General features: G+C 34.0%; 3 protein-coding genes, 1 long non-coding RNA gene and 1 pseudogene across 10 annotated transcripts in view; 1 reads left to right on the top strand and 4 right to left on the bottom strand.

Moving 5' to 3' along the window:
• LOC107631913 (DEAD-box ATP-dependent RNA helicase 17) overlaps window positions 1-3,653 on the bottom strand; it is a 22,582-nt gene extending 18,929 nt beyond the window's left edge. For 4 of the 5 annotated variants that reach the window (XM_021119698.1, XM_021119697.1, XM_016335500.2 and 1 more), the window contains exon 1: window positions 3,631-3,653. The gene's annotated coding sequence lies outside the window, so the exon portion shown is untranslated. The remainder of the gene's footprint in view (window positions 1-3,630) is intronic. The other variant, XR_002359890.1, reaches the window with a different exon arrangement.
• LOC110270405 lies at window positions 837-4,797 on the top strand. 3 transcript variants are annotated; one of them, XR_002359895.1, is made up of 9 exons: window positions 837-943; window positions 1,199-1,345; window positions 1,719-2,127; window positions 2,952-3,039; window positions 3,337-3,426; window positions 3,514-3,617; window positions 3,720-3,831; window positions 4,048-4,160; window positions 4,370-4,797. It is a non-coding gene; the product is annotated as an uncharacterized LOC110270405 (long non-coding RNA). The 3 variants fall into 3 exon arrangements; XR_002359893.1 differs by lacking the exon at window positions 2,952-3,039; XR_002359894.1 differs by lacking the exon at window positions 2,952-3,039 and having other exon boundaries at window positions 3,518-3,617.
• Window positions 7,299-11,030, bottom strand: LOC107631914 (annotated as a pseudogene).
• Window positions 12,122-12,833, bottom strand: LOC107633975 (DEAD-box ATP-dependent RNA helicase 17-like). Its single transcript, XM_016337562.2, has 3 exons — window positions 12,705-12,833; window positions 12,488-12,597; window positions 12,122-12,192 (listed from the first exon to the last, which is right to left on the bottom strand). The coding sequence occupies exons 1-3, from the start codon at window positions 12,809-12,811 to the stop codon at window positions 12,155-12,157; spliced, it is 255 nt and encodes an 84-aa protein (XP_016193048.1). The 5' UTR covers window positions 12,812-12,833; the 3' UTR covers window positions 12,122-12,154.
• LOC110270404 (DEAD-box ATP-dependent RNA helicase 17-like) lies at window positions 14,919-17,856 on the bottom strand. The gene is made up of 3 exons (XM_021119701.1): window positions 17,342-17,856; window positions 16,515-16,761; window positions 14,919-15,471 (listed from the first exon to the last, which is right to left on the bottom strand). The coding sequence occupies exons 1-3, from the start codon at window positions 17,839-17,841 to the stop codon at window positions 15,223-15,225; spliced, it is 996 nt and encodes a 331-aa protein (XP_020975360.1). The 5' UTR covers window positions 17,842-17,856; the 3' UTR covers window positions 14,919-15,222.

Consider the following 23,546-nt stretch of genomic DNA (forward strand, 5'->3'; position numbering starts at 1 on the left):
AGAATGTCCTAGGCTAGAAGCATATGAGAAAAGAGGAGAAAAATGCCTAAGGCTTGAGTTAGTAAAAGATTAGCATTAGTGGAAACAAGATTATTTAATATATCTACATTATCAATCAACTTGGACATATAATGACTCAAGTTCACCCAAGTTTTTAACCCAAGTCAAGAATGCAAAATCTACTCTATAACTAGTTCAAGTATTTTATGAAACACACCTAGAGTGCATAAACATAAAACTTCATAAATTATAAGAATTTATAAAATCTACAACTATCAAATTCAAGAAAGCAACAATAACATCTTAAGTAAGCAAGAATAAAGGACACTACAAGAAATATTAGTTTTAGCGACTAACTTTTAGTGGCAATAGCTTAATGGCTGCTGTTTGTTTTATTTAAATTATGTTTTTGTGGCAATTATATATTTACCATTAATACTATATATTATAATGGCAATTATTATTATTGCCACTAAAAAATACATAAAAAATATTTTTTTTTTAAAGATTTTAGTGGCCATAATGTTATGGCTACTAGTATTTTTACTAAAATATATTTTTCATAACAATGGACCAATTAACAAACAGAAGGAGAGATTGGGTGAAACAAAGTGAAGAGAGAGCTCACTGCCGCAACTCTAAACTTGTCGCCGTCGCTGCTGCAGTTCCAGAGGCTTCTGGAATCAAGCAAAGGCTCCTCTTCCGCCTATGAGATCGAGAGAAAGCACTTTTTTCGTCAACACATCTCCTCCGGGAATGATTCCTTGGACTTCATTTCGATCCGATCCGCCTCAGATCTACATCGCTGTCATTGTTTGTTCGTGTCTCAGATCTACGTCGCCAAGGTCTTCCAGCCACCGTTGTTGCTCTTGTCGCAACACCACACCTCCGCCGCTTGCACCGCCTCCGTTCTTGCGTGTAGACGCACAAGATCGTCGCCGTGGTAGGTCTTCTCCATTTATCTTTTCGATTTTGGTTTGAATATTCAGAAGTATGTGATTCTCTCTCTGTTATTACTTTTTCTCTGTTTGCTTGCTTGATCCTAATCAATCTGGCAGATCAAGATGAAATCGAAGTTTTTTCTTAGTAATAAATCTTATTTGAGATTTGTTAGGGTTTGTTGATTCTACATTCAATACGCTCTTTCTCGCTTGTTATCTCTATCTCACTCTACCTTACTTGCTCTCTCTGTTTTCAGTGATGAAGAACAAAGAAGAATGATATATCGATGATGAACTGCCATGGTGAACTAAGATAGTACCATAAGGTGTGTATGAGACCTCAAAATGTGAAATCAATAAGAAACCCTCTCTCTCTCTCTCTCTCACTGCTTATATTATTTATTGTTTCTATTCTCTATGAAATAATAGATGAATACTTACGTGTTCCTAATCTCAAGCCCACGGACACCGTATAGCTTTCTGGTGCATAACATTTTTTTTTTGTTTGGAAAGCCTAACCTCTTATAATTCTTCTCAAAATAGACTAACCTCTCATCAAAATGGGTTTATTTTATTAGTAATCCCATCATATTATTTATATATTTAGAAATAGATAACTTAAACCTAACATTTTATATTTTATATGATTATTAGATTACTAAAATAGACTTATTTTATTAATAATTTCATCGTATTGTCTATATATTTAAAGATTAACAGCTCACTACAATTAGTACATAACATCTTATATCTCACATCATTAAATTGCTAAAATAGAGTTATTTCATTAAAGAGTGTGTGATATGGTTATGGTAAGAATGAAGAGAAGAAGAATCATAGCAAGCTTGGGTTTTCTAATGTTAATGGGCGTTGCTGTCTATTTCAGGCTTTGGGCCATTCACTATAGCATCTTCTCTGATGACTCTGACCTCCTAAGCTTACCTTCTAACCCCTTTCTCATAATTTAAGATTTATGGCACTTTGATTGTAATTTGCGGTTCTAGTTTGATAGAGCAGATAGATTTGTGATCATAATATCCCCTTGTTTTGTTTGCCAATTCATGATGTTTGCAGGCGACAGTTTGACATTGCTAACGGGGAAGCAATGGACAAATCTGCTGAGTGAAGGCTAAGGTATGACGAGGCTGTAGATAGAGAAAACAAGTGTTTGCAGGAGCTTCAAGGGGTATGCTATCTTCCTCTTTACTTCATTCGACATTAACATTTTCAACCATGTATGCATCTCTATGCAGTAGCTTAAACTTTTGTATCAAAATTTGAATTGTTTTCTCGTCTTTCCTGTAATGATTCTATACTTGTGTATGTGGCAGATTAAGGGTACTAATAATAAATTCAAAATCCTACAAAATGTATGCCTTTAGAAATTATGAATCAAGTTTCATTATGGTGATTTTTGATATATATAAATCTTCACTATTTGTTAAAATTCTCTGCTCTTCTAGTTCATGTTTCTGTGAATGTAATGTGCTTATATCAGAAAGGAAAGTGTTTATTTGAGATGTCAAATATGCTAAATCAATTTGCTTACTACTTCTAGCATTAACCCTTAGACTTTCTACTTGATTGATAGTTTAAAGATGTAGTGTGAAGGGATTGTGAGGAAGGAATGTTTTTGTGTAATAAAGGTGTTTGATGAAATGCCTCCAAGGAATATAAGTTCTTTGAATTTTATAGTTTTCTCCTTGTTTATGTTTACTAGGTGTAATTTTTGGGAAATGGAACTTTGTAAATGAAGCAAGTTCAATTGATGAATTAAATTTAATAGCATTTAAAATTCTCTCAAATTTTAAAATTCTTTATTTATGCAAACACATTTATAATGATCAGTACATCAAGGAACCATTGCTACACTTGAACCTAGATGCCGTTATTAGGGAAAATCATGGCTACTATTTCTTTTATTGATGTTTTTTGTCTATCACTAACATAATTTATGGTTTTTTCCCCTTATAAATGTGCTTACTAATATCATAAATATGCATACTAAAGCATTTGGCCAACAATTTTCTAATTGGATATGACGAATTTTCTAACCTCTACCCACCGTGCCAAGTGGATCTTCACTCCTCAACAGTTGGTACTTGTTTCTTTCTATCATTTCTATTCATCTATGTTTCTTTTCTGGCTGTAAGGACTTATTTGAAAAAGAAACCATAAATCATGACTCATGAGGCATATTATTGTAATATGTGCCTCTAGTTTTCTTTGTGTTAGTCTCAATGCAACAGTCAGCACTAGTATCGATTTTTTGTTATGAGCTAGATATGGGGGGTTGTTTTTTATACTCCAGAATGCTTTCTCTCAAATCTGAGTAATGTAATCAGTATACAAATCTAACTAATACTTTATTTTTTTCGCAAATTTCATTCATCAGGTGGCCTCAATCTATTGTTCCAACTTTCAAAATCCTAGCATGTGAATGTTTGCACAAGGTCCAAATTGGGGAACAAATATCACTAGTGAGGTTTGTCACGATTAGCCATTTTAATTTCCCTTTACTGTGACGAAAAGCTTCACTTTCGAATGTTGATTTTATTCTGAATTTTGGAAGAAAGGATGAAGGTTTCTTGGCCACTGTCTATGAGGGAGGCTATAGCGCACTACTATCTGTTTGAGTACTTTCAAGATGACTTAATAGTCGTTCTTACAAATTCAGTAGGCAACTAACTAGCTCTTCTTCTTTTTCACTTCTTTTGGAAAATGTTAATTCTAAACTAGTTCTAAGCTTTAAGGAATTTGTACTTACTTTGGTTTCAGGTTCCTGAGTCAAATGGTGTCAATTCGATCATCAACGGTTTGAATGAGGTGATTCCTGAAGCAAAGGAGGATTTGCATTGCAGAAGGTGACATCAGAAAAAAGTTACTTTCGGTGAGTTTTAAATATGCTCAAACATAAGAAATTACTTAATTTAAGTGATGCCATTGGTTCCTGTTCGTAGCTTGCTTTTGTTTCCAACTTTAGTACTTTATAGTAGAAATTTGAATGTTAAACTTGCCTTGTTATCTAATTGGTTTAAGGAAACTACCGAAATGAAAATGTATTTTTAATTAAGGAAACCTGATTGAAAGACTTCAAATTTTGCAGGACAATAACAATTAGCAGCAAATATGGACATAAAGCTGGATTTTGTGCCTCCATCTCTCATAAACTTCATTTCGAGGCAGTTGATTGGCAATGGTTTCAGGCTTTACAAGAAGGTCGTAGAGTTTCTCCAGATATCAATTTCTTTTATTTTGGATTGGACTGATATTTACTTTGTTACTACTTTATGTTATCCATAGTAGTTCATTCTATAACAAAGAAGTATAAGTTAATAAAATGTGTATCATCTAATATATTCTATGACCAAATCATCTACCCTGTGGATTCTTTAATTATCATCATCATTACCTTCATTTTGATGCAGACTATGGCTTCTATGATGAGCCATGGTGAAGAAGAATTGAGCAAGGCATTGGGGGATCCATTATATACGTCAGAATTCGTGAATCTTTATATAGCAGTAACGGATCAAAGGCTAAGGTCAATGAAGAGCTTGAGCTTAAACAAGATGCGGATATTCTCCCTGCTGAAGAGGACCTTATTGAAAGTAAGCAAGATGAGGCAAAGGTTGCAGCTGAAGAGGATAAAAGCAATCAATAGGAAAATAGTACCACGTCGATGGTGGTGAATGGAGTAGTAGCAAATAGTAGCAAAACAATAAATAGAGAGCTCATTGGCAACTCTTAAAGCACCAAACACAACCATGCAAAATCCTAGCAGAAGCAAATCACTTTGCTCTCTGATTCAACACATTCTTAATTTTCTAAGATTAATGATACTGCTGGTTGGGAATGCTTGCAACAACCCCTCATATCATGGCAATGCTTCTTGTGATCTTTCATTGGGATTGGTTTATAGTCTAACTTGATGTAACATAGTTATAGGCTTGTAGCATTTTATGTTTAGATTTGTAACATGATTTATTATTTTTCAAGAAAAATTTATGTATTAATATTTTGAGTTTAATGAAATATCTCATTTTGTAGAAATTAATTTCAGTATATTTATATTATGCATAATAATAATAATTGTTGGCACAAATAATTGAGATTTTAGAAAAAAAAAATGAAAATTCGTTGCTTCTAAGAAAATGAGTATAATATAACTAAAAGTAATAGCAACTAAAAGTAAATAACATTCCAATTTTAGAATTATTTTTAGTGGTCATATAAATTGACGGTAAAATGAGTTTTGGCGGCAATAGTAATGGTTGCTAAAATGAATAAAATTGCAATTTTGGAATTACTTTTGGTGGCCATATAAATTGCCAAGAAAATGGCCGCTAATAGTTATATACTTTTTGCGGCCATTAAAAAGATATTTACCAGCAAATGTTATAATTGCCGCTAAAATCTTTTAGCGACGAAGCATAAGACAACTAATGTTTAATTGCCGGTAAATATATTAGCGGCTATTTTTATTGCTGCTAAAAACAAAATAAATGGCTGCTAAAAATGATTTTTTTTGCTAGTGGCATAAAACATCAAATTCATTAAAGAGAATTGAAAATTCAACTAGAGTTCATAAACTAAAATAGCAAACTAGAAAAAGTAACAAGAAATTCTAAGAAACTACAGTAGCAAAATAAGATATTATAAACTAAGAACTACAATTAAACAAACTAAAACCTAAAAACAAGAGATAAATTCACAAGAAACCCTTGAATTCTAGAAAAAAGTTGGAACTTCTTTGTCTAGAATTCAAGGTCCTAAATCCTAAAAAAGAAAGAAAAAGAAAAAATGAGTGTGTTGTGTGTTCCCCTCAAGACTTATTTCAAATATGGTTTTAAAGTGGTTTGAAATAGGCCAAATGGTCCCAAATTGCGAGTCACGTGCCATTTTAAATGAGGCATGTGCTAAATGTGGTGCATCACACCTCATGCGTACGCATCTCAGCAGCTTTGCCAATTCTTTATTTCTTCATGAAATCGTCATTTTTGTATGCTTTTCTTCCATCTTTCCAAGTTCTTGTCTCCTAAACCTCACACAACGTAAACAAACATACCAAGAAATTGAATAGAATAAAAGTAGAATTTATTTGATAATTCTAAAGGCCTAAAAAGCATGTTTCAATTAATTAAGCATAACTAGGAGAAAATTCACAAAAGCATGAATTCACAAGGAATATGTGCAAGTTAATAAATTCTACTCTTTTCAATTCAAAAACATCATAAAATATAGATTTATCAGATTCCGACAAATAAATTTTACACCTTCAGCTGTATATGATATAACGTCACCATCAAAATATACTAATAAACTCACATTGCCTTCCATTACTCTGACGAAAATTTTGTTACACCTGTCAAAACTAAAAATATCCGAGACATTGAAGTTAAAAGAAAGAAATGGTGAAAAACACAATTATGAGAGAAAAAAAAGTATGAATGCCTCTCATCTGTTGGGTTATCTATTTTATATAGAAAGAAAAAATGTTTTTACTATAAAATAGTCAACTTTAGTTACAAATAATATTATATTATTACTATTTCACATACAACTAGAAACTAAAATTGTCAAATTAATCTGCTAAAGAGTGTTTCTCTTTCTTTGTGAATCGTTGTGCATAGTCACTTTTGCGAAAAATACCTTCTTCTAACTTTTTGCAACTAAAAAGTTGTGTTTTTAATTAAAAAAACACCTAAAAAGCATCTTGTTATTGGAAAAAAAATTTACAATTAAAAAAAAAAGAAAAAACACCTAAAAATCATCTTGTAATTAAAAAAAGGATTTTAAAATTAAAAAAAATGTATCTCACTCTATGCCAGATAAGTTAAATTCAAACAAAAAATTATATTAAATCTTTTGGCGATGAATGAAAAGGCCAAGACCAGTAGACCACCACACCCAGACATAACACCCTCCGGCCCTATCTCGGGGCATAACTCCAAAAGTATTTTCATATCAGAATTTTTTGGCCAAAAAACTCTCGGACACCAAATGACAAATGTCCAAATCGCAAATAATATGAGACAAGGTATTAGTATGAGAAAATATATATATGGATAAAGTATTATTTTAGTCCCAATATTTGAGTCAGATTTTTATTTAGTCCATAATATTGTAAATGTCTTATTTCAATCTAAAAAAGTTTTAAACGGGTTCAATATTATCCTACAATTAAACTTAACATAAAAAAATTTAACATTTAAAAACTAATATAACGTTTGATTTCAATACAGAAATAAAATTGACCCATCAATAATTACTAATGTAAACTTTTTTGTTAATTATTCAAATCAAATTTAACGGTAGGATAACATTAAATCCGTTTGAAACATTTTGAAATTGAAATAGAACGTTTGAAACATTAGATTTCGACCTCAACATTAGAGACTAAAATAGTACTTAATCCTATATATCTTACATTTCCAGAAAGCAGTTTGTAGTCCACATGATCAGCCTCATTCTTGTTGAGTTCTTGGAATTTATCCCAAATTGATCCAATAAAAGAATACATTTCATCACCTTTCAAACTTTCCTTCAATGCTATAAGTTGAATTACATAATTACCGTATATTATATAGTACAAGTTAAATGATACACAACAGAAGTACCAAGCATCAAGCATATAAAGCTTTGTTCAGCTCATGTTGACAACAGAACAGTGCCCCAATGGAGGAAGGACTCCTTACGATACTTTATCTCGGATCACTTGGTGTCAGCTTTGTATCGAATCCTATGGTTTTAGGGGATAATGATCCAAATTTGCATGACATAGTATGTCGGTATCCATCCATAGTTGTCATTTTCATTATCATTTGCTTCATCAAAACTGCATCATCAGCCATTGTCATGGTTTGCATTAAGTCACTCTAGCAACTTTTCTCTTTTTCGATAGCCCACTTTTCTTCTCAAATCTCTTGCTCTTCTTATTTTACTTTTGGAAGGATTGTCCAACTAAAGACGGTTGTTGTTTCAACGCAAAGCTTTTGGCCACGTGCCCCAAGTGAAGTTTCTTGATCATAAATATTCTTTTCAGCTCACCACGATGTGCTGTGTAAGCACGGACCCAAGAGCAAAATCCCTTCCAAGCAAGTTCATCCATCTTCGGCTAAAAAAATGACAACGCAACAGTTAGCTGATGATACACAGAAACTAAGATCCCTATATAGAATCGTATTTGTAGACAAAAATTGTCAGTGAAATCATGAGGAATAAGGATGATTGCGCTTCGAAAATCATCATCCCTCTTCGTTATTAGATGTAACATGATTTCAATGGCTCAATTTCGAGAGAAATAGTATTTGTATACTTGACAAGTTGACATATCAAGAGTACAACTTCTTTATTGCTGTTTACTATTACAAGTCATAAGATCAACCTGCAAGTCTAATTTAACCTCTGTCAATACATTAAATCTATAACCACCCAGGTAAACGAGGCATAGTGAATGATCAAACATCTTACCTAGAGTAACTCACCTCACATGAACAACTAAGATGCAGCACAAAGGCCCTTTTTGGTGGCATTCAGCACAAATGATGATCAAAGGGAAACAAGGCCAATGCAGAGATTTGGGAGGAGACATAAATATGGGAAAATAGATGAAAAGTGGTTTATAGTTACCGTTATCTAAGTCTAGTCATTTTGGAATAGGTTGGATTTTTCTCCAGATTCTGCCACCATAAACAATGACTCAACAGCAGCAGGGATCATCCAATCCTACCACTTCAAAAAGTTCCCTTATCAATTCCACCAAACCAAGTTGGTGGCTGTGATTAGGATTGAAGAGCCTAGCAGAAATCATAGAATATTATGAGTTGACATGTGATTTTGACAACCATGACCCATTTCCCTGTCAGACCCTCCATTTCCTTCACTCAAACCTATCTGGCATTAATTTAGATTGTCAGCGGTTCATAAGTCCTCTTGCTTAGCATATGCATAAAACCAACACTGGCAACTCCAAATGTTTCATTGTTGTAAAAGCTCTAAGCCAAACAACAATAATGGCTCTAGAGTTAAATTTGGGCACATTTTTCCAAATCAAAATAGGATTAACATGTTAAAATACAAGTTTCTCATGTATCATTCAGTTAGATGGAAATGGAGTATCTATATTAAACCAGAATTCAGAAAGATCAGCAGTGTATCACCTTGGAAATGATGAATGATTCAAGTGCCTTCTGGAGACAAAGGACCCAAGGATGTAAGTCAATGAAAACAGACTTCTTTACTTGTTTGTTTTGTCTGTGTAATGTAAAATTATCCAACACTTTGAGAAGAGGATACTCTGCTAGTGAAACACCATGTTTCTCCAAGTCCTATAAATAATCTATTTCAACTGGTTGCAGAAATAACAAGGACTCTCCCCTTTCACCCAGACGAGCAGTTCTACCAACTCTGCATCATGAATTCATCAAGGATCACAAATCATAGTCTTAACATCATGCTTTAAGACTTTAACATTACATAAAAGACAGCATGGGAGGATCCTTTTGAATCTAGAAGAAGAGATATCCATGAAACAAATTCCACTTCCTGATAGATATTACATCATGTATGTTTTCATTTTCAAAGTGGGTCCTTCTAGGGCTATTTATTGCAGCAAATTTGGATACAATGATATGACAATCATTTAGTCATTCATAATATTAATTGATTTTAAAATCCCTCATGGAATGGATAAGACATTCTTAAGATGCTAGAGTGGCATAGCTGTTAGCCCCTGAATATTTACGAGTGACAAAGTTCTCCATTAACAGCATTGATCTAACTAATTGAAGCTCGGAGATCACTTGTTTTATAAATAAAAGATCAAATAAAATAAAGTTATACAATCGATATAAAATGGTCCGGGGAGGTTTGTTTGGACTGCAATTAGCATAAAAAACTAGAATTAAAATCAGAAAAAAATGCCTTCCACATAACCACCCCTAAAAACATGGTAAAAGAAGCCAAAACAAAAAATAGATATACATACCTGTGCACATATTCATTAGCTTCACCAGGAGAATCATACTGTATGATGCATCAAACCTTAGGAAAATCCAGGCCTCTAGCAGAAACATCAGTGGACAAAAGCAAAGCAGATTTCTCAGTTTTAAAAGCCTGAAAAGTAGATCTCCGGTCTTCATGTTCCATATTACCATGCAATCGAAAAGTTTGGCATCCAAAAAACAACTGTATGACCCTTTCTTTTGTTTGAGGATCAGTCGAGAAGTGGAACTCACTTAGTAGCGAATGGTGAAAGTCTACCGCATCACATGTCGAAAAGAATACCACAACCTGTAAAATCACTAGGTCAATTATGTGAATCTTAAAGCATAATATTTGAATAACAACATGTTCAATTGGCAAGGGGGAAATAAAGTTAAGGATCGATGCATGCCAAATATAAGTTTCAGTCGCATAAAAAAAATATAATGCCTTCCATTTGTCAACTGTTTTCAAGGGATATCAACAAGCTTTTGTTGTCCCCATCACATAATTCTTCATAAGTACACCAGAAATATTAAATTGTTCACGGTCATGTCAATATTTGCCAATGATAAGAAATACAGCTACTAAAAGCAAGAGAGAATGCGGAGAGTTAAAAATCTTCTAACTCCAACAACTTACATATAATATAGATATGGAAAGTATCTTTAGAGCAAGTGACGCCTAACCTTTTGTGAAGTGTCTCTTTCAAAAAAATGCTTTAGAATTGAAGGAAGAACAGCAAGCCGAGAACCACAAGGCACTGCTTAGCAAAATTGTATTCCAATTAGGTACTCAGCATCTTGAGAATATTAACTGGGAAATGCAGTGAAGGAAAGATTAAAAAGAAACTAATTATCACATACCTTTCACGTATCTCTGAATTAATTGTGTGGGGATTTTATAATCTACAGCTGTTGGTATTTTACTAGAATACTTGACTTCGTCTTCTTCATCAGACTCTAAAGGATCAATGCTTTCAATTGTTGATACTGGTTTTCTTGTTTTACCCTCAAGACCAATCATAACTGGATTGTGTAAACTTATTTTAGCAAGATGGTTCACTTTCTCATTTAAGGTGGCAAAAAAAGCAAATTATGCCTTTGAAATTCATAGTTTCTTGGAACTGTACTCTCCTTGTTATCATTTGCTACTTTCCTTGAACCCAAAAGATGTATTATTTCCTGTATATCTTGTCCAAATCCTAATTCCAAAATCTTGCAGAAAAACCATACATCCAGCTAACCCTTTTAAAAAAAATACTTGGTAAAAAAAAACTATATGCATAATCATTATCACATTTACCATGCCAACACATGATAATGTCTATAGCATCAATAGATGCAAGCCATACCTATCAGCTTCATCAAAAATTATCCAACACAATTTTGTGTACAAGAATGATGATGTATTCTTCAAATGATCTAAAAGGCGCCCAGGTGTTGCTATAAGAACTGATATGCCTAAAATAATAACCACAGGTTACAAATTTGACCATGTACAATGAATGTCCAATCTTGTTCCTCTGACAAGCTAAAGCATATTTTAAATAATGTTATCATGAAACAGCTTTATTTCATAATGTTGTTGCTATCAGTTTGATAATTCCATCGCATGAACAAAAGAAAAAGATTAAAAAGGGACAAAATCTTAAATATGAAAAGATAATAGGAATGCTGTTCTTTTTTTCCCTATTAAAAATGTTATTGATAAATATACTTGATTTCTACCTTTGCGTAGCCTAGCTTTCTCCTTTGATCTATTTTCACCACCCATAACATACCCTGGAACAATCCAATGGAATCGAATTTCATAAACCTGCAGACATAGCTCACACGTCGATACAAGAACAACGCTATTTCCAACAAATCAATTAAATCTGTAACTGATTCAGACTAAATTAAAGAAAGAAATGCAATACTATTTTGTGTTACAAAAAGGGGAAAACAAACGGTCAGTATAATATTCCCATAAAAAATTAACACAAATCTTTCAGATGATGCATTATCATTAAACTTCACATATGTGCTCCTCAATAGAAGTAACACACAACACATTATTGGGGAGGAAAAGGCAGTAGGGGCAAAAACTCTATATTCAATGAAGTATCAAAAACTTACGAGCAAGATTTATATCACGAAGAATATCATTGAGACAGAGAGAAGAATATTTATAAGATGGAGGGTAAGAGATCCTCCATATAAGAGCAAAAACAATCCAAAGGAGAGCTATTGATGTAGTGTAGCTTTAAAATCTCTCAACATGTCTGGGAGAGAAAGACTTATATTATGAGCTTTATACAAAATAGATGCTAGAAGGTCTAATCTTATCCCATAAAACTTGCTTGTCTAAATTTAAGGTGCGACAATTGTGCTCCAACCAAAAGAGAAACTTTCTATGTTCACCTTTTTCCATTTGAAAGCATTATTTCAAGCTATAGCAGTATACTCAAATCCAGGGCAATATGACATGATACACAGCAACAAGCATGCATAATTGTTATTTGTCTGTGACAAATAAATGGAGAGAAATTGAACAAATAGGTATAAAAAAAGACTTACCAAATGTTCCATCAGAGCGTTGTATGCAAGTATCATAATTCTGCAAGTGATGAATAAGTGGAGCTAAGTAGGCAACTGTCTTCCCTGTGCCTGTGGCAGCATTAATAAGTCTAAAATTTTATCATTAAGGAACCCAGAAATAAGAAGATATAGCATGTGCTAAAGAAAAGAAGATGAAGGAAGATTTCTAAATCCAGAGAAAAGAAAAAAAGGATACGCATGACGGCCAGCGAGAATAACAGGAATGGCTTGAGCTTGCACCAGAGTTGGAACCTCGAATCCCAATTTTTCTATCAACAAAAAACATATAAACTCTTTTCCCATTTGAAACAAAAAAAGGGGGAAATTGTAGGTTACTCTTTAGCTCAATTCTAACCAGGCATGCTTCTGTGACACTAGGAATAAAAATTTATGAAAGAAATAAAAATCAAAGAAAGCGGGAGAGCAAGAGAGGAAATACCCTATGGTTGCATCGCTGGCAGCACTGCCAATATCTTTCTTCTCATCTTATTTTCCATCACTTTCTTGCTGCCTTTTTCGCTCTTCTTCATCCCCGTTTTTTTCTTTCAAATTCTCAACTCTATAGCACTATTACACCAAGGGTTTAACAAAAATTAGAGATGACAGATATTGCAATAGATTATTTGACTTTAACAACAACAACAACAACAATAATAACAACAACAACAACAATAACTAGAACAACAACAACAACAATGACAAGAACAACAATAACAACAACAATGACAAGAACAACAATAACAACAGCAACAACAATGACAACAACAATAACAAGAACAACAACAACAACAATAACAATAACAATAACAATACAATAACAACAACAACAACAACAACAACAACAATAATAATAATAATAATAATAATAAGAAGAAGAACAATAACAATAAACAATAACAATAACAATAATAACAATAATAACAACAACAACAACAACAACAATAATAATAAGAATCAGCATTCCTACAATTATCATTGTTCAGAATCCAATAATAACTAAAAAATAATACACTCCCCTCTTAGATTCTTTAATTGCGCTGTAGTAGTTGTGCTTTATTGACTAGAGAATAGTAAAAGAACAAACAATATTTGATTCAAGAGCCACAACAACAACAACAATAAGAATAATAATAACAATAACAACAACAACCTCAACAACAACAACAACAACAACAATAATAATAATAATAATCAGGATTCCTACAGTTATCCTTGTTCAGAATCCAATAATAACTAAAAAATAATACACTCCTCTCTTAGATTCTTTAATTGCGATGTAGGAGTTGTGTATTATTGACTAGAGAATAGTAAAAGAACAAACAATATTTGATTCAAGAGTCACGCCATCATCAAAACTAGAATGACTCAACAAGCAATTCTACAAACTCTAAAACCCTAAACCTTTATCCAATGCCATACCAACTTAGATGACAAAACAGCATAAAGCTTGGTAGAGACCTAATACAACTCGTGAATTTATTCTCAATTATAGTTTACAATCGAAGCTGCAACAAACACAAGTATTAGTATAAATTTTTTATTATGCCTCCTTGATTATCATATTGACAGTTCCATTTTTTTAATTGTAAAAAACTCTCTGTTTTTCTTTTTTTTTTTGGTTGAAAAACGAACATGAAAAGGACTTCGATGCTCAGTCACAAAAGGTGCTGCATGAAACATATTGGCAAAAGAGAATTCAACACAAAGATTAATTACTACTGTATATATTGATTCAAGAAGTATAAGCTAATAACATTAACTGCTATGGTACCATAAGTAAGAATGTAATGTAATAGCCAATTCAAGAGAACCATGAAATAAAAAATCACAAGCAAATTGCACCATAAAGAGCACAAATATAAAAGATCACAAAACTTACCTATTGGGAGAAGTCACGCACGAAAGAAGGGGCGGTTAATGCACCGAAGCAGTGGTGCATTCACTAGCGGCGGCGACGGTGAGGGAGCACTGACGCGGTGGTAGTTTGGTTGGCTTCACCGCTTCACAGCTCGAAATACCTCAGCTGGTCTCTCTCCTCAGTTGCAGTTCACGTTAGGAGAAAGGCGTGATAAAGAAATAGGGTTATATAGAGAAAATAGCAACTCTGGAATATTATAGTTTAGACAAGGATGTTTTGACATTTCAAAACATAAAAGCGAAATTCTAAACACAAAAGGATAGAGAAATTTTCACATGTTTCAGCTACTTTATTAGAGTAACAATATACCATATATAGACGGTTGCCAATAAAAGTATTGTTGTTTAGTGTGCTGTGTAATACCCTAAAAGTCCACGAAAGAAGAATTAAACTACGGTAAGGACAATGCAAAAAGACTGGCTATGTAGCGATGTGATAACTCATACGTGTAATTGTAATAAAGTTATTTTAGCCCCAATACTATGAGTTGAATTACATAATTACCGTATATTATATAGTACAAGTTAAATGATACACAACGGAAGTACCAAGCATCAAGCATATAAAGCTTTACTCAGCTCATGTCGACAACAGAACAGTGCCCCAATGGAAGAAGGACTCCTTACGATACTTTATCTCGGATCACTTAGTGTCAGCTTTGTATCGAATCCTATGGCTTTAGGGGATAATGATCCAGATTCCCGTGACACAGTATGTCGGTATCCATCCATAGTTGTCATTTTCATTATCATTTGCTTCATCAAAACTGCATCATCAGCCATTGTCATGGTTTGCATTAAGTCACTCTAGCAACTTTTCTCTTTTTCAATAGCCCACTTTTCTTCTCAAATCTCTTTCTCTTCTTATTTTGCTTTTGGAAGGATTGTCCAACTAAGGATGGTTGTTGTTTCAATGCAAAGCTTTCGGCCACGTGCCCCAAGTGAAGTTTCTTGATCATAAATATTCTTTTCAGCTCACCACGATGTGCTGTGTAAGCACGGACCCAAGAGCAAAATCCCTTCCTAGCAAGTTCATTCATCTTGGGCTGAAAAAATGACAACACAACAGTTAGCTTATGATACACAGAAACTAAGATCCCTATATAGAATCGTATTTGTAGACAAAAATTGTCAGTGAAATCATGAGGAATAAGGATGATTGCGCTTCAAAAATCATCACCCCTCTTCGTTATTAGATGTAACATGATTTCAATGGCTCAATTTGAGAGTAAAAGTATTTGTATACTTGACAAGTTGACATATCAAGAGTACAACTTCTTTATTGATGTTTACTATTACAAGTCATAAGATCAAACTGCAAGTCTAATTTAACCTCTGTCAATACATTAGATGTATAACCACCCAGGAAAACGAGGCATAGTGAATGATCAAACATCCTATCTAGAGCAGCTCACCTCACATGAACAACTAAGATGCAACACAAAGGCCTTTTTTGGTGGCATTCAGCACAAATGATGATCAAAGGAAAACAAGGCCAATGCAGAGATTTGAAAAAAGACATAATATGGGGAAATAGATGAAGAGTTGTTTATAGTTACCGTTATCTAAGTCTAATCGTTTTGGAGTAGGTTGGATTTTCTCCAGATTCTGCCACCATAAATAATGACTCAACAGCAACAGGGATCATTCAATCCCACCACTTCAAAAAGTTCCCTTATCAATTCCACCAAACCAAGTTGGTGGCTGTGATTAGGATTGAAGAGTCTAGCAGAAATCATAGAACATTATGAGTTGACATGTGATTTTGAGAACCATGACCCATTTCTCTGTCAGACCCTCCATTTCCTTTCACTCAAACCTATCTGGCATTAATTTAGATTGTCAGCGGTTCATAAGTCCTCTTGCTTAGCATATGCATAAAACCAACACTGGCAACTCCAAATGTTCCATTGTTGTAAAAGCTCTAAGCCAAACAACAATAATGACTCTAGAGTTAAATTTGGGCACATTTTTCCAAATCAAAATAGGATTAACATGTTAAAATATAGGTTTCTCATGTATTATTCATTTAGATGGAAATGGAGTATCTATATTAAACCAGAATTCAGAAAGATCAGCAGTGTATCACCTTGAAAATGATGAATGATTCAAGTGCCTTCTGGAGACAAAGGACCCAAGGATGCAAGTCCATGAAAATAGACTTCTTTACTTGTTTGTTCTGTCCGTGTAATGTAAAATTATCCATCACTTTGAGAAGAGGATACTCTGCTAGTGAAACACCATGTTTCTCCAAGTCCTGTAAATAATCTATTTCAACTGGTTGCAGAAATAACAAGGACTCTCCCCTTTCACCCAGACAAGCAGTTCTACCAACTCTGCATCATGAATTCATCAAGGATCACAAATCATAGTATTAACATCATGCTTTAAGACTTTAACATTACATAAAAGACAGCATGGGAGGATCCTTTTGAATCTAGAAGAAGAGATATCCATGAAACAAATTCCACTTCCTGATAGATATTACATCATGTATGTTTTCATTTTCAAAGTGGGTCCTTCTAGGGCTATTTATTGCAGCAAATTTGGATACAATGATATGACAATCATTTAGTTATTCATAATATTAATTGATTTTAAAATCCCTCATGGAATGGATAAGACATTCTTAAGATGCTAGAGTGGCATAGCTGTTAGCCCCTGAATATTTACGAGTGACAAAGTTCTCCATTAACAGCATTGATCTAACTAATTGAAGCTCGGAGATCACTTGTTTTATAAATAAAAGATCAAATAAAATAACGTTATACAATCGATATAAAATGGTCCGGGGAGGTTTGTTTGGACTACAATTAGCATAAAAAACTAGAATTAAAATCAGAAAAAAATGCCTTCCACATAACCACCCCTAAAAACATGGGAAAAGAAGCCAAAACAAAAAATAGGTATACATACCTGTGCACATATTCAGTAGCTTCCCCAGGAGAATCATATTGTATGATGCATCGAACCTTTGGAAAATCCAAGCCTCTAGCAAAATCATCAGTGGACAAAAGCAAAGCATATTTCTCAGTTTTAAAAGCCTGAAAAGTAGATCTCCGGTCTTCATGTTCCATATTACCATGCAATCGAAAAGTTTGGCATCCAAGAAACATCTGTATGACCCTTTCTTTTTTTTGAGGATCAGTCGATAAGTGGAACTCACTTAGTAGCGAATGGTGAAAGTCTACCGCATCACATGTCGAAAAGAATACCACAACTTGTAAAATCACTAGGTCAATTATGTGAATCTTAAAGCATAATATTTGAATAACAGCATGTTCAATTGGTAAGGGGAAAATAAAGTTAAGGATCGATGCATGCCAAATATAAGTTCCAGTCGCATAAATAAAAAATAATGCCTTCCATTTGTCAACTATTTTCAAGGGATATCGACAAGCTTTTGTTGTCCCCATCACATAATACTTCACAAGTACACTAGAAATATTAAATTGTTTACGGTCATGTCAATATTTGCCAATGATAAGAAATACAGCTACTAAAAGCAAGAGAGAATGCGGAGAGTTAAAAATCTTCTAACTCCAACAACCTACATATAATATAGATAAGGAAAGTATCTTTAGAGCAAGTGACGCCTAACCTTTTGCGAAGTGTCTCTTTCAAAAAGATGCTTTAGAATTGAAAGAAAACTCTCTATTTTTTTTTTGGTTGAAAAACGAACATGAAAAGGACTTCGATGCTCAGTCACAAAAGGTGCTGCATGAAACATATTGGCAAAAGAGAATTCAACACAAAGACCAATTACTACTGTAGATATTGATTCAAGAAGAATAAGCTAATAACATTAACTGCTATGGTACCATAAGTAAGAATGTAATGTAATAGCCAATTCAAGAGAACCATGAAATAAAAAATCACAAGCAAATTGCACCATAAAGAGCACAAATATAAAAGATCATAAAACTTACCTCTTGGGAGAAGTCACGCACAAAAGAAGGGGCGGTTAATGCACCAAAGTAGTGGTGCATTCACTAGCGGTGGCGACGGTGAGGGAGCACTGACGCGGCGGCAGTTTGCCTGGCTTCACCGCTTCACAGCTCGAAACACCTTAGCTGGTTTCTCTCCTCAATTGTAGTTCACGTTAGGAGAAAGGCGTGATTTTTTTCAAGATCCGCCACTGATTACATTATTTATTTAGAATGAAAGTAATGTGATTAAATGTAACTTACTTAGATGTGATTAAAAAATAATTGAATACTATGTACAATAAAAAGTTGATACTATTAAAAGATAAAATTAAAATTTATTTTTATGTATCGTTTTTGTCCCCAATGTTTTCGTCCTATTTAAGTCCCTAACATTTCAAAAGTGTCTTAATTTTATCCCGCCGTCAATTCTGTTAACGGATCCCTAACGGCTAGAAAATATTGAGTCAATTTTGAAACGTCAGGGACTTAAATAGGACGATTGAAATGTTAAGGACAACTTTGGGACTTATCCCAAACGTTGGGGACAAAAATAATACTTTACTCTTCTGTATACTTTTTCCTTTTAACTCTGCAATTCTAGACATGGTTCATAAAGAGGAACAATCTGTTGAAGGTGAAGTTGTCCATATCAAACCAGAGGATGATGAGAGATTTATTGAAGAAAATTTGCTTATGGTAGGGAAGATTCTCTCGGACAAAGAGGTTAGCTTCAAGACTTGCAAAGCGGTACTTTTGGGAATCTGGGAGAATCCGAAAGGAGTAGCGATCTCGGATGTCGGCAGAAAATCTTGTTAACCTACAGATATGGAATGGAAGACAGTTAGTATACGATGTGGACCACAAATATATGGAATTATGGGTACAAACATATGGGCTTCCACTTAATTACATAACAAGGAAAACGGTTGAGACTATCGGTAAGAAAATAGGAGTCGTGATAGAAATGGAGAATCCACGATTGAATAACATACTACAGAGAACTTTTTTCAGGGTGGAGGTAACGTTGAACATCACTAAACCTTTATCTACTGGCTTCTGGCTAGCAATAGAAAATCATCAAACTTTTTGGGTTTATTTCAAATATGAAAGGATTCAGGATAGCTACTATCTAAACTATGGAATCCTTGGTCATAGTAAGAAGGAATGTAAAAATCCAATGGCTACAGCAAGCTGGGACTCGATGAAACCAAGATATGGACTGAGATTAGGGGTTAATAGAGCTAAGCCCCTTTTAGCCAGGGGAACAGAGTAGCAAGAGAAAGACGAAAATAGGGAGTGGATAGACAATAAACAAACGTGTGAGGGAGAGCATGCAACAATGGACACTATGAAGGGAGCAACGAGCAAAAGAGAGTGGTACAGGCAAGAGAGTAGGAGGAGGGATTTAGAGAACTTTCGAAGCTGACTCAGAGCAACAAAAGGTTCGAGGTAGGGAGAGCCAATGATCAAGAGAGCAAATCGAGGAGGTTTCAGAAAATCTATTAAACATGTGTGTTATTTCAGAAAGGAAAGAATTAAGAATGGGTGAGAAAAGAGCAGACTTTATAAATAGGATGAGAAAAGGAAAAGATAGGCTTCAAGAATTAGAATAGGAGAATTGGGCTTCCAGGCCCAATGTAATTTTCTCTTTGAATCAAGAAGTATCTAGACCGTGCAAAATCAGGATGACAAGGAGGGGGCAAGAGGACTATATATAAGTTATGGATAATAACGATGCCCAAACTTTCGCTACGAAATCAACGTTGAATGAGTTATAGCTAGTTGGACTGAAGGAAACTGAGGGCCAAACAAAAAACCAGCAAGTAGAGAAAGGTGACAGGGAGTGACATGTGTCTAACAATAAGGGAAGAGCTAGAAAAGTTTTTTGGCAAGAAGGATACCTAACAAATTCAACATGACAACAAGGAAATGCTGAAACAAGCAGAGAAGGAGACAGAAATCATAAGGCATAATGCAGGGTAGCTGTGGAGTTACAGAAGAAAACCAAAAATGAAAATAATTGTTACTACAGGTGGCAGAGCAGAACCATGATTCAGAGAATGGAGAATGGGGATGAGTATTACGTCGAACTAGCTGAGGATCAGCTAGAAATGGAAGAGGATAATATTGCAATGCCACAATAGAGGAATGATCATCAGTGGGCTTTGGAGTTGGCTTATAACATAGGGATAACTCTGAACCTTAAAAGAAAAAGAGATATAAGCAACAAGGTAGATTATGAAGCAAATATGAAAGAAGCAAAAGACCTTTGTATGCAAGAACCAAGTAAGAAGTTCAAAAAGAATATGGAACAATCACGGCCGAGGAGGCGGGCCTTGACATGCCCCACCAACAGCCATGATTGTCGTCAGCTGGAACTGTCGAGGGATGGCGGCCCCCTCGATAGTGTATGAATTAAAAAGTGTCTATAAATCTTTCAGGCCGTCCTTTTTGTTCCTTATGGGGACCAAAGCTAGCAAACTAAGTTGTGATAAAATTAGGAGAAAGTTAAGTTTTGACAACATATTTTGTGTGGAATCCTAGGGGCTGTCCGGGGGATTGTGTTTATTTTGGAAGAATAATGTAAATATTCATGTTTATGCTTGGTTTGACAACTTTATAAAAACTAAAATCAGTAGTGGCAATGATAAGGATTGGAAAGCAACTTTTGTTTATGGCCATCTAAATCACAAGAGAAGAAAGGAGTTATGAAAGGAGTTAACTTGTGCTAATCAAAATTTGGAAGAGCCAAAAATGTTTATTGGGAACTTTAATGATGTAATTTCCCAAGAGGAGAAAAGTAGGATTGCACCCAAAATCGACTAGTCAGATTGAAACTTTTAGGACTTTTGTAGATGAAAATGCACTCATGAACTTGGAACTACAAGGGATGAAATACACGTGGTTTATTAACCTAAGGAATGATTTTGTTACTAAAGAGAGGATAGATAGAGTACTCGTTAATTGGGAATGGAGAAGAGATTTCCAACATGCCACGCTTTCAGCCTTACCAGCTATAAGCTCGGATCATACTCCTCTAGTTCTCAATGTTGAACCGTAAGGAAAGAGGAGTAAAAGTTTTAAATTTGAGGCCTATTGGGCTGACCATGCCGACTGTGACACTATTATAATGAGGGGATGGAGTAGTTCTTATTGTAATAGTGGAGTTAATCATTAGACAAATTTATATCGAAGGATACAAAATTGTAAGAAGGAAATGATCAAATGAAGTAGGGAAAATTTTAAGAGGGCATATGTTGAAATAGAAAAACTGAAGTACAGCCTCAAGCAAGCGCAAGAAGGAGAATGTACAGAGACACAGCAACAGGAGATCAACAGACTAAAAATGGAGATTACTAGATTATGGAGACAAGAGGAAAAATATTGGGGTCAAAGGTCGAGGGTGAAATGGTTGAAATTTGGGGACAAGAATACATCTTTTTTCATGCCTCTACCATCCAAAGAAGGGATAGAAATAGGATAGACATATTAAAGGATTCCAGAGGAGAATGGGTATGTAGGGAGAATGATATTCTTAAGTTGGCAGCAGATATTTTTCAAAATCTTTTTAAGGCTTCAGAGAATTTAAATATGACTGAATGCATAAGTAATATTCCTATTAGAGTGACTGAAGATATGAATGGGGAGCTCATGAAGGAGGTTACTGATCAGGAGATCAAAGAGGCTACCTTTAGCCTTGGAAGTCTCAAGGCACTAGGACCAGATGGATTAAATGGTCTGTTCTTTCAAAAGCATTGGACAGTTGTTGAGAAAGAGGTTTATGAAGTTGTTAATAGCTTTTTTCATGACAGAAATTTACCAAGCAGTATTAGAGAAACCTTTTTGGTATTGGTCCCTAAAACTAACTACCCGAAAACCCTTAATCAGCTTAGGCCGATTAGCTGTTACAACTTCATTTACAAGATTATCTCTAGGGTGATGGTTATTAGGCTTAGAAGAATAATAGATAAAATTATATCACCATCCAAAATACTTTTGTGGGGGGACGCCTGATTCAAGATAACATGGTAATTGTGTAAAAAATATTCCATGCTTTAAATAAAAAAAAAAGGAACAAATGCTTCCAGGAATTTAGCCATTAAGGTTGACATGAATAAAGCTTATGATAGGTTGGAGTGGTCATTCCTAGAAGCAACTCTAAAGACCTTTGGGTTCAACCCGCATTGGGTCAAGATAATAATGAAGTGTGTGAGACAAGTCAGTTATAAGATTAAAATTAATAGACTTTTGTCAAGGAACGTTGTGCCGCAGAGGGAACTTGGGCAGGGGGATTCCTTATCGCCATACCTTTTTATCATAGCGGCTGAGGTTTTCCCCATCCTTATGGACAAGGCTAGAAAAGAGGGCAGAATTTTTAGAGTTAAAATTGCCCCTACTGCACCAGCTGTCTCAGACCTCTTCTTTGTGGATGATTGTATAATTTTCTCCAAAGATAGTGAGAAAGAATTTTATCAGCTCAAAACTATTTTGAATATGTATACGGAAGCTGTGTTGCTGTTTTTTATGCTGTTTTCGCATTCTTATGCTTTGTGTAGCTTAATTTTTTGCATTCTTTGTATTGTGCTTTGACTATTTAATTAAAGAATTGTTCTTAACAAAGTTAAAAGAGATGTTTAAGAAAAATGAATAAATCACATTTGAGAGTGTGTACTCCAATAAGTAGTTGAAGATTTTTAATATGGTTCTTCTCTTTTGATTTTGATGATTAATAACAAATTTTAATATTTATCTTTAATATTTTGATATTTATTTAGTTTGTATTTAAATGAGATTAATTATAACACTTTGAGTGATGTAATATTTTTAATTTGGATAATATTTTAAGATTTATGTTAGAATATAATTATATTGTAATATATTTATTTATATTCTATTTATTATTTTATTATAAAATAATTATTTCAATTAAACTAAATAAATCAATAAATTAATAGCTAATACAGTTTAATGACCCATTTGATTTTCAAAACCTTAATTATGAAAACCAAACATAATAAAGAGGATATATAATTGTCGAAACATCAGATCTTATAACAAACATTAACTACTCTATATCAAAATCATTTTTGTTTGAGAAAAAAATTTATATAGAATTTACATATCTACAATCATATTGAATATTGGATACTCTTCACTTTTTAGATATAACTAGTGTATGAACCCGTGCTCAG

The sequence above is a fragment of the Arachis ipaensis genome, chromosome B03, assembly GCF_000816755.2.
Source record: "Arachis ipaensis cultivar K30076 chromosome B03, Araip1.1, whole genome shotgun sequence".
NCBI lineage: Eukaryota > Viridiplantae > Streptophyta > Magnoliopsida > Fabales > Fabaceae > Arachis > Arachis ipaensis.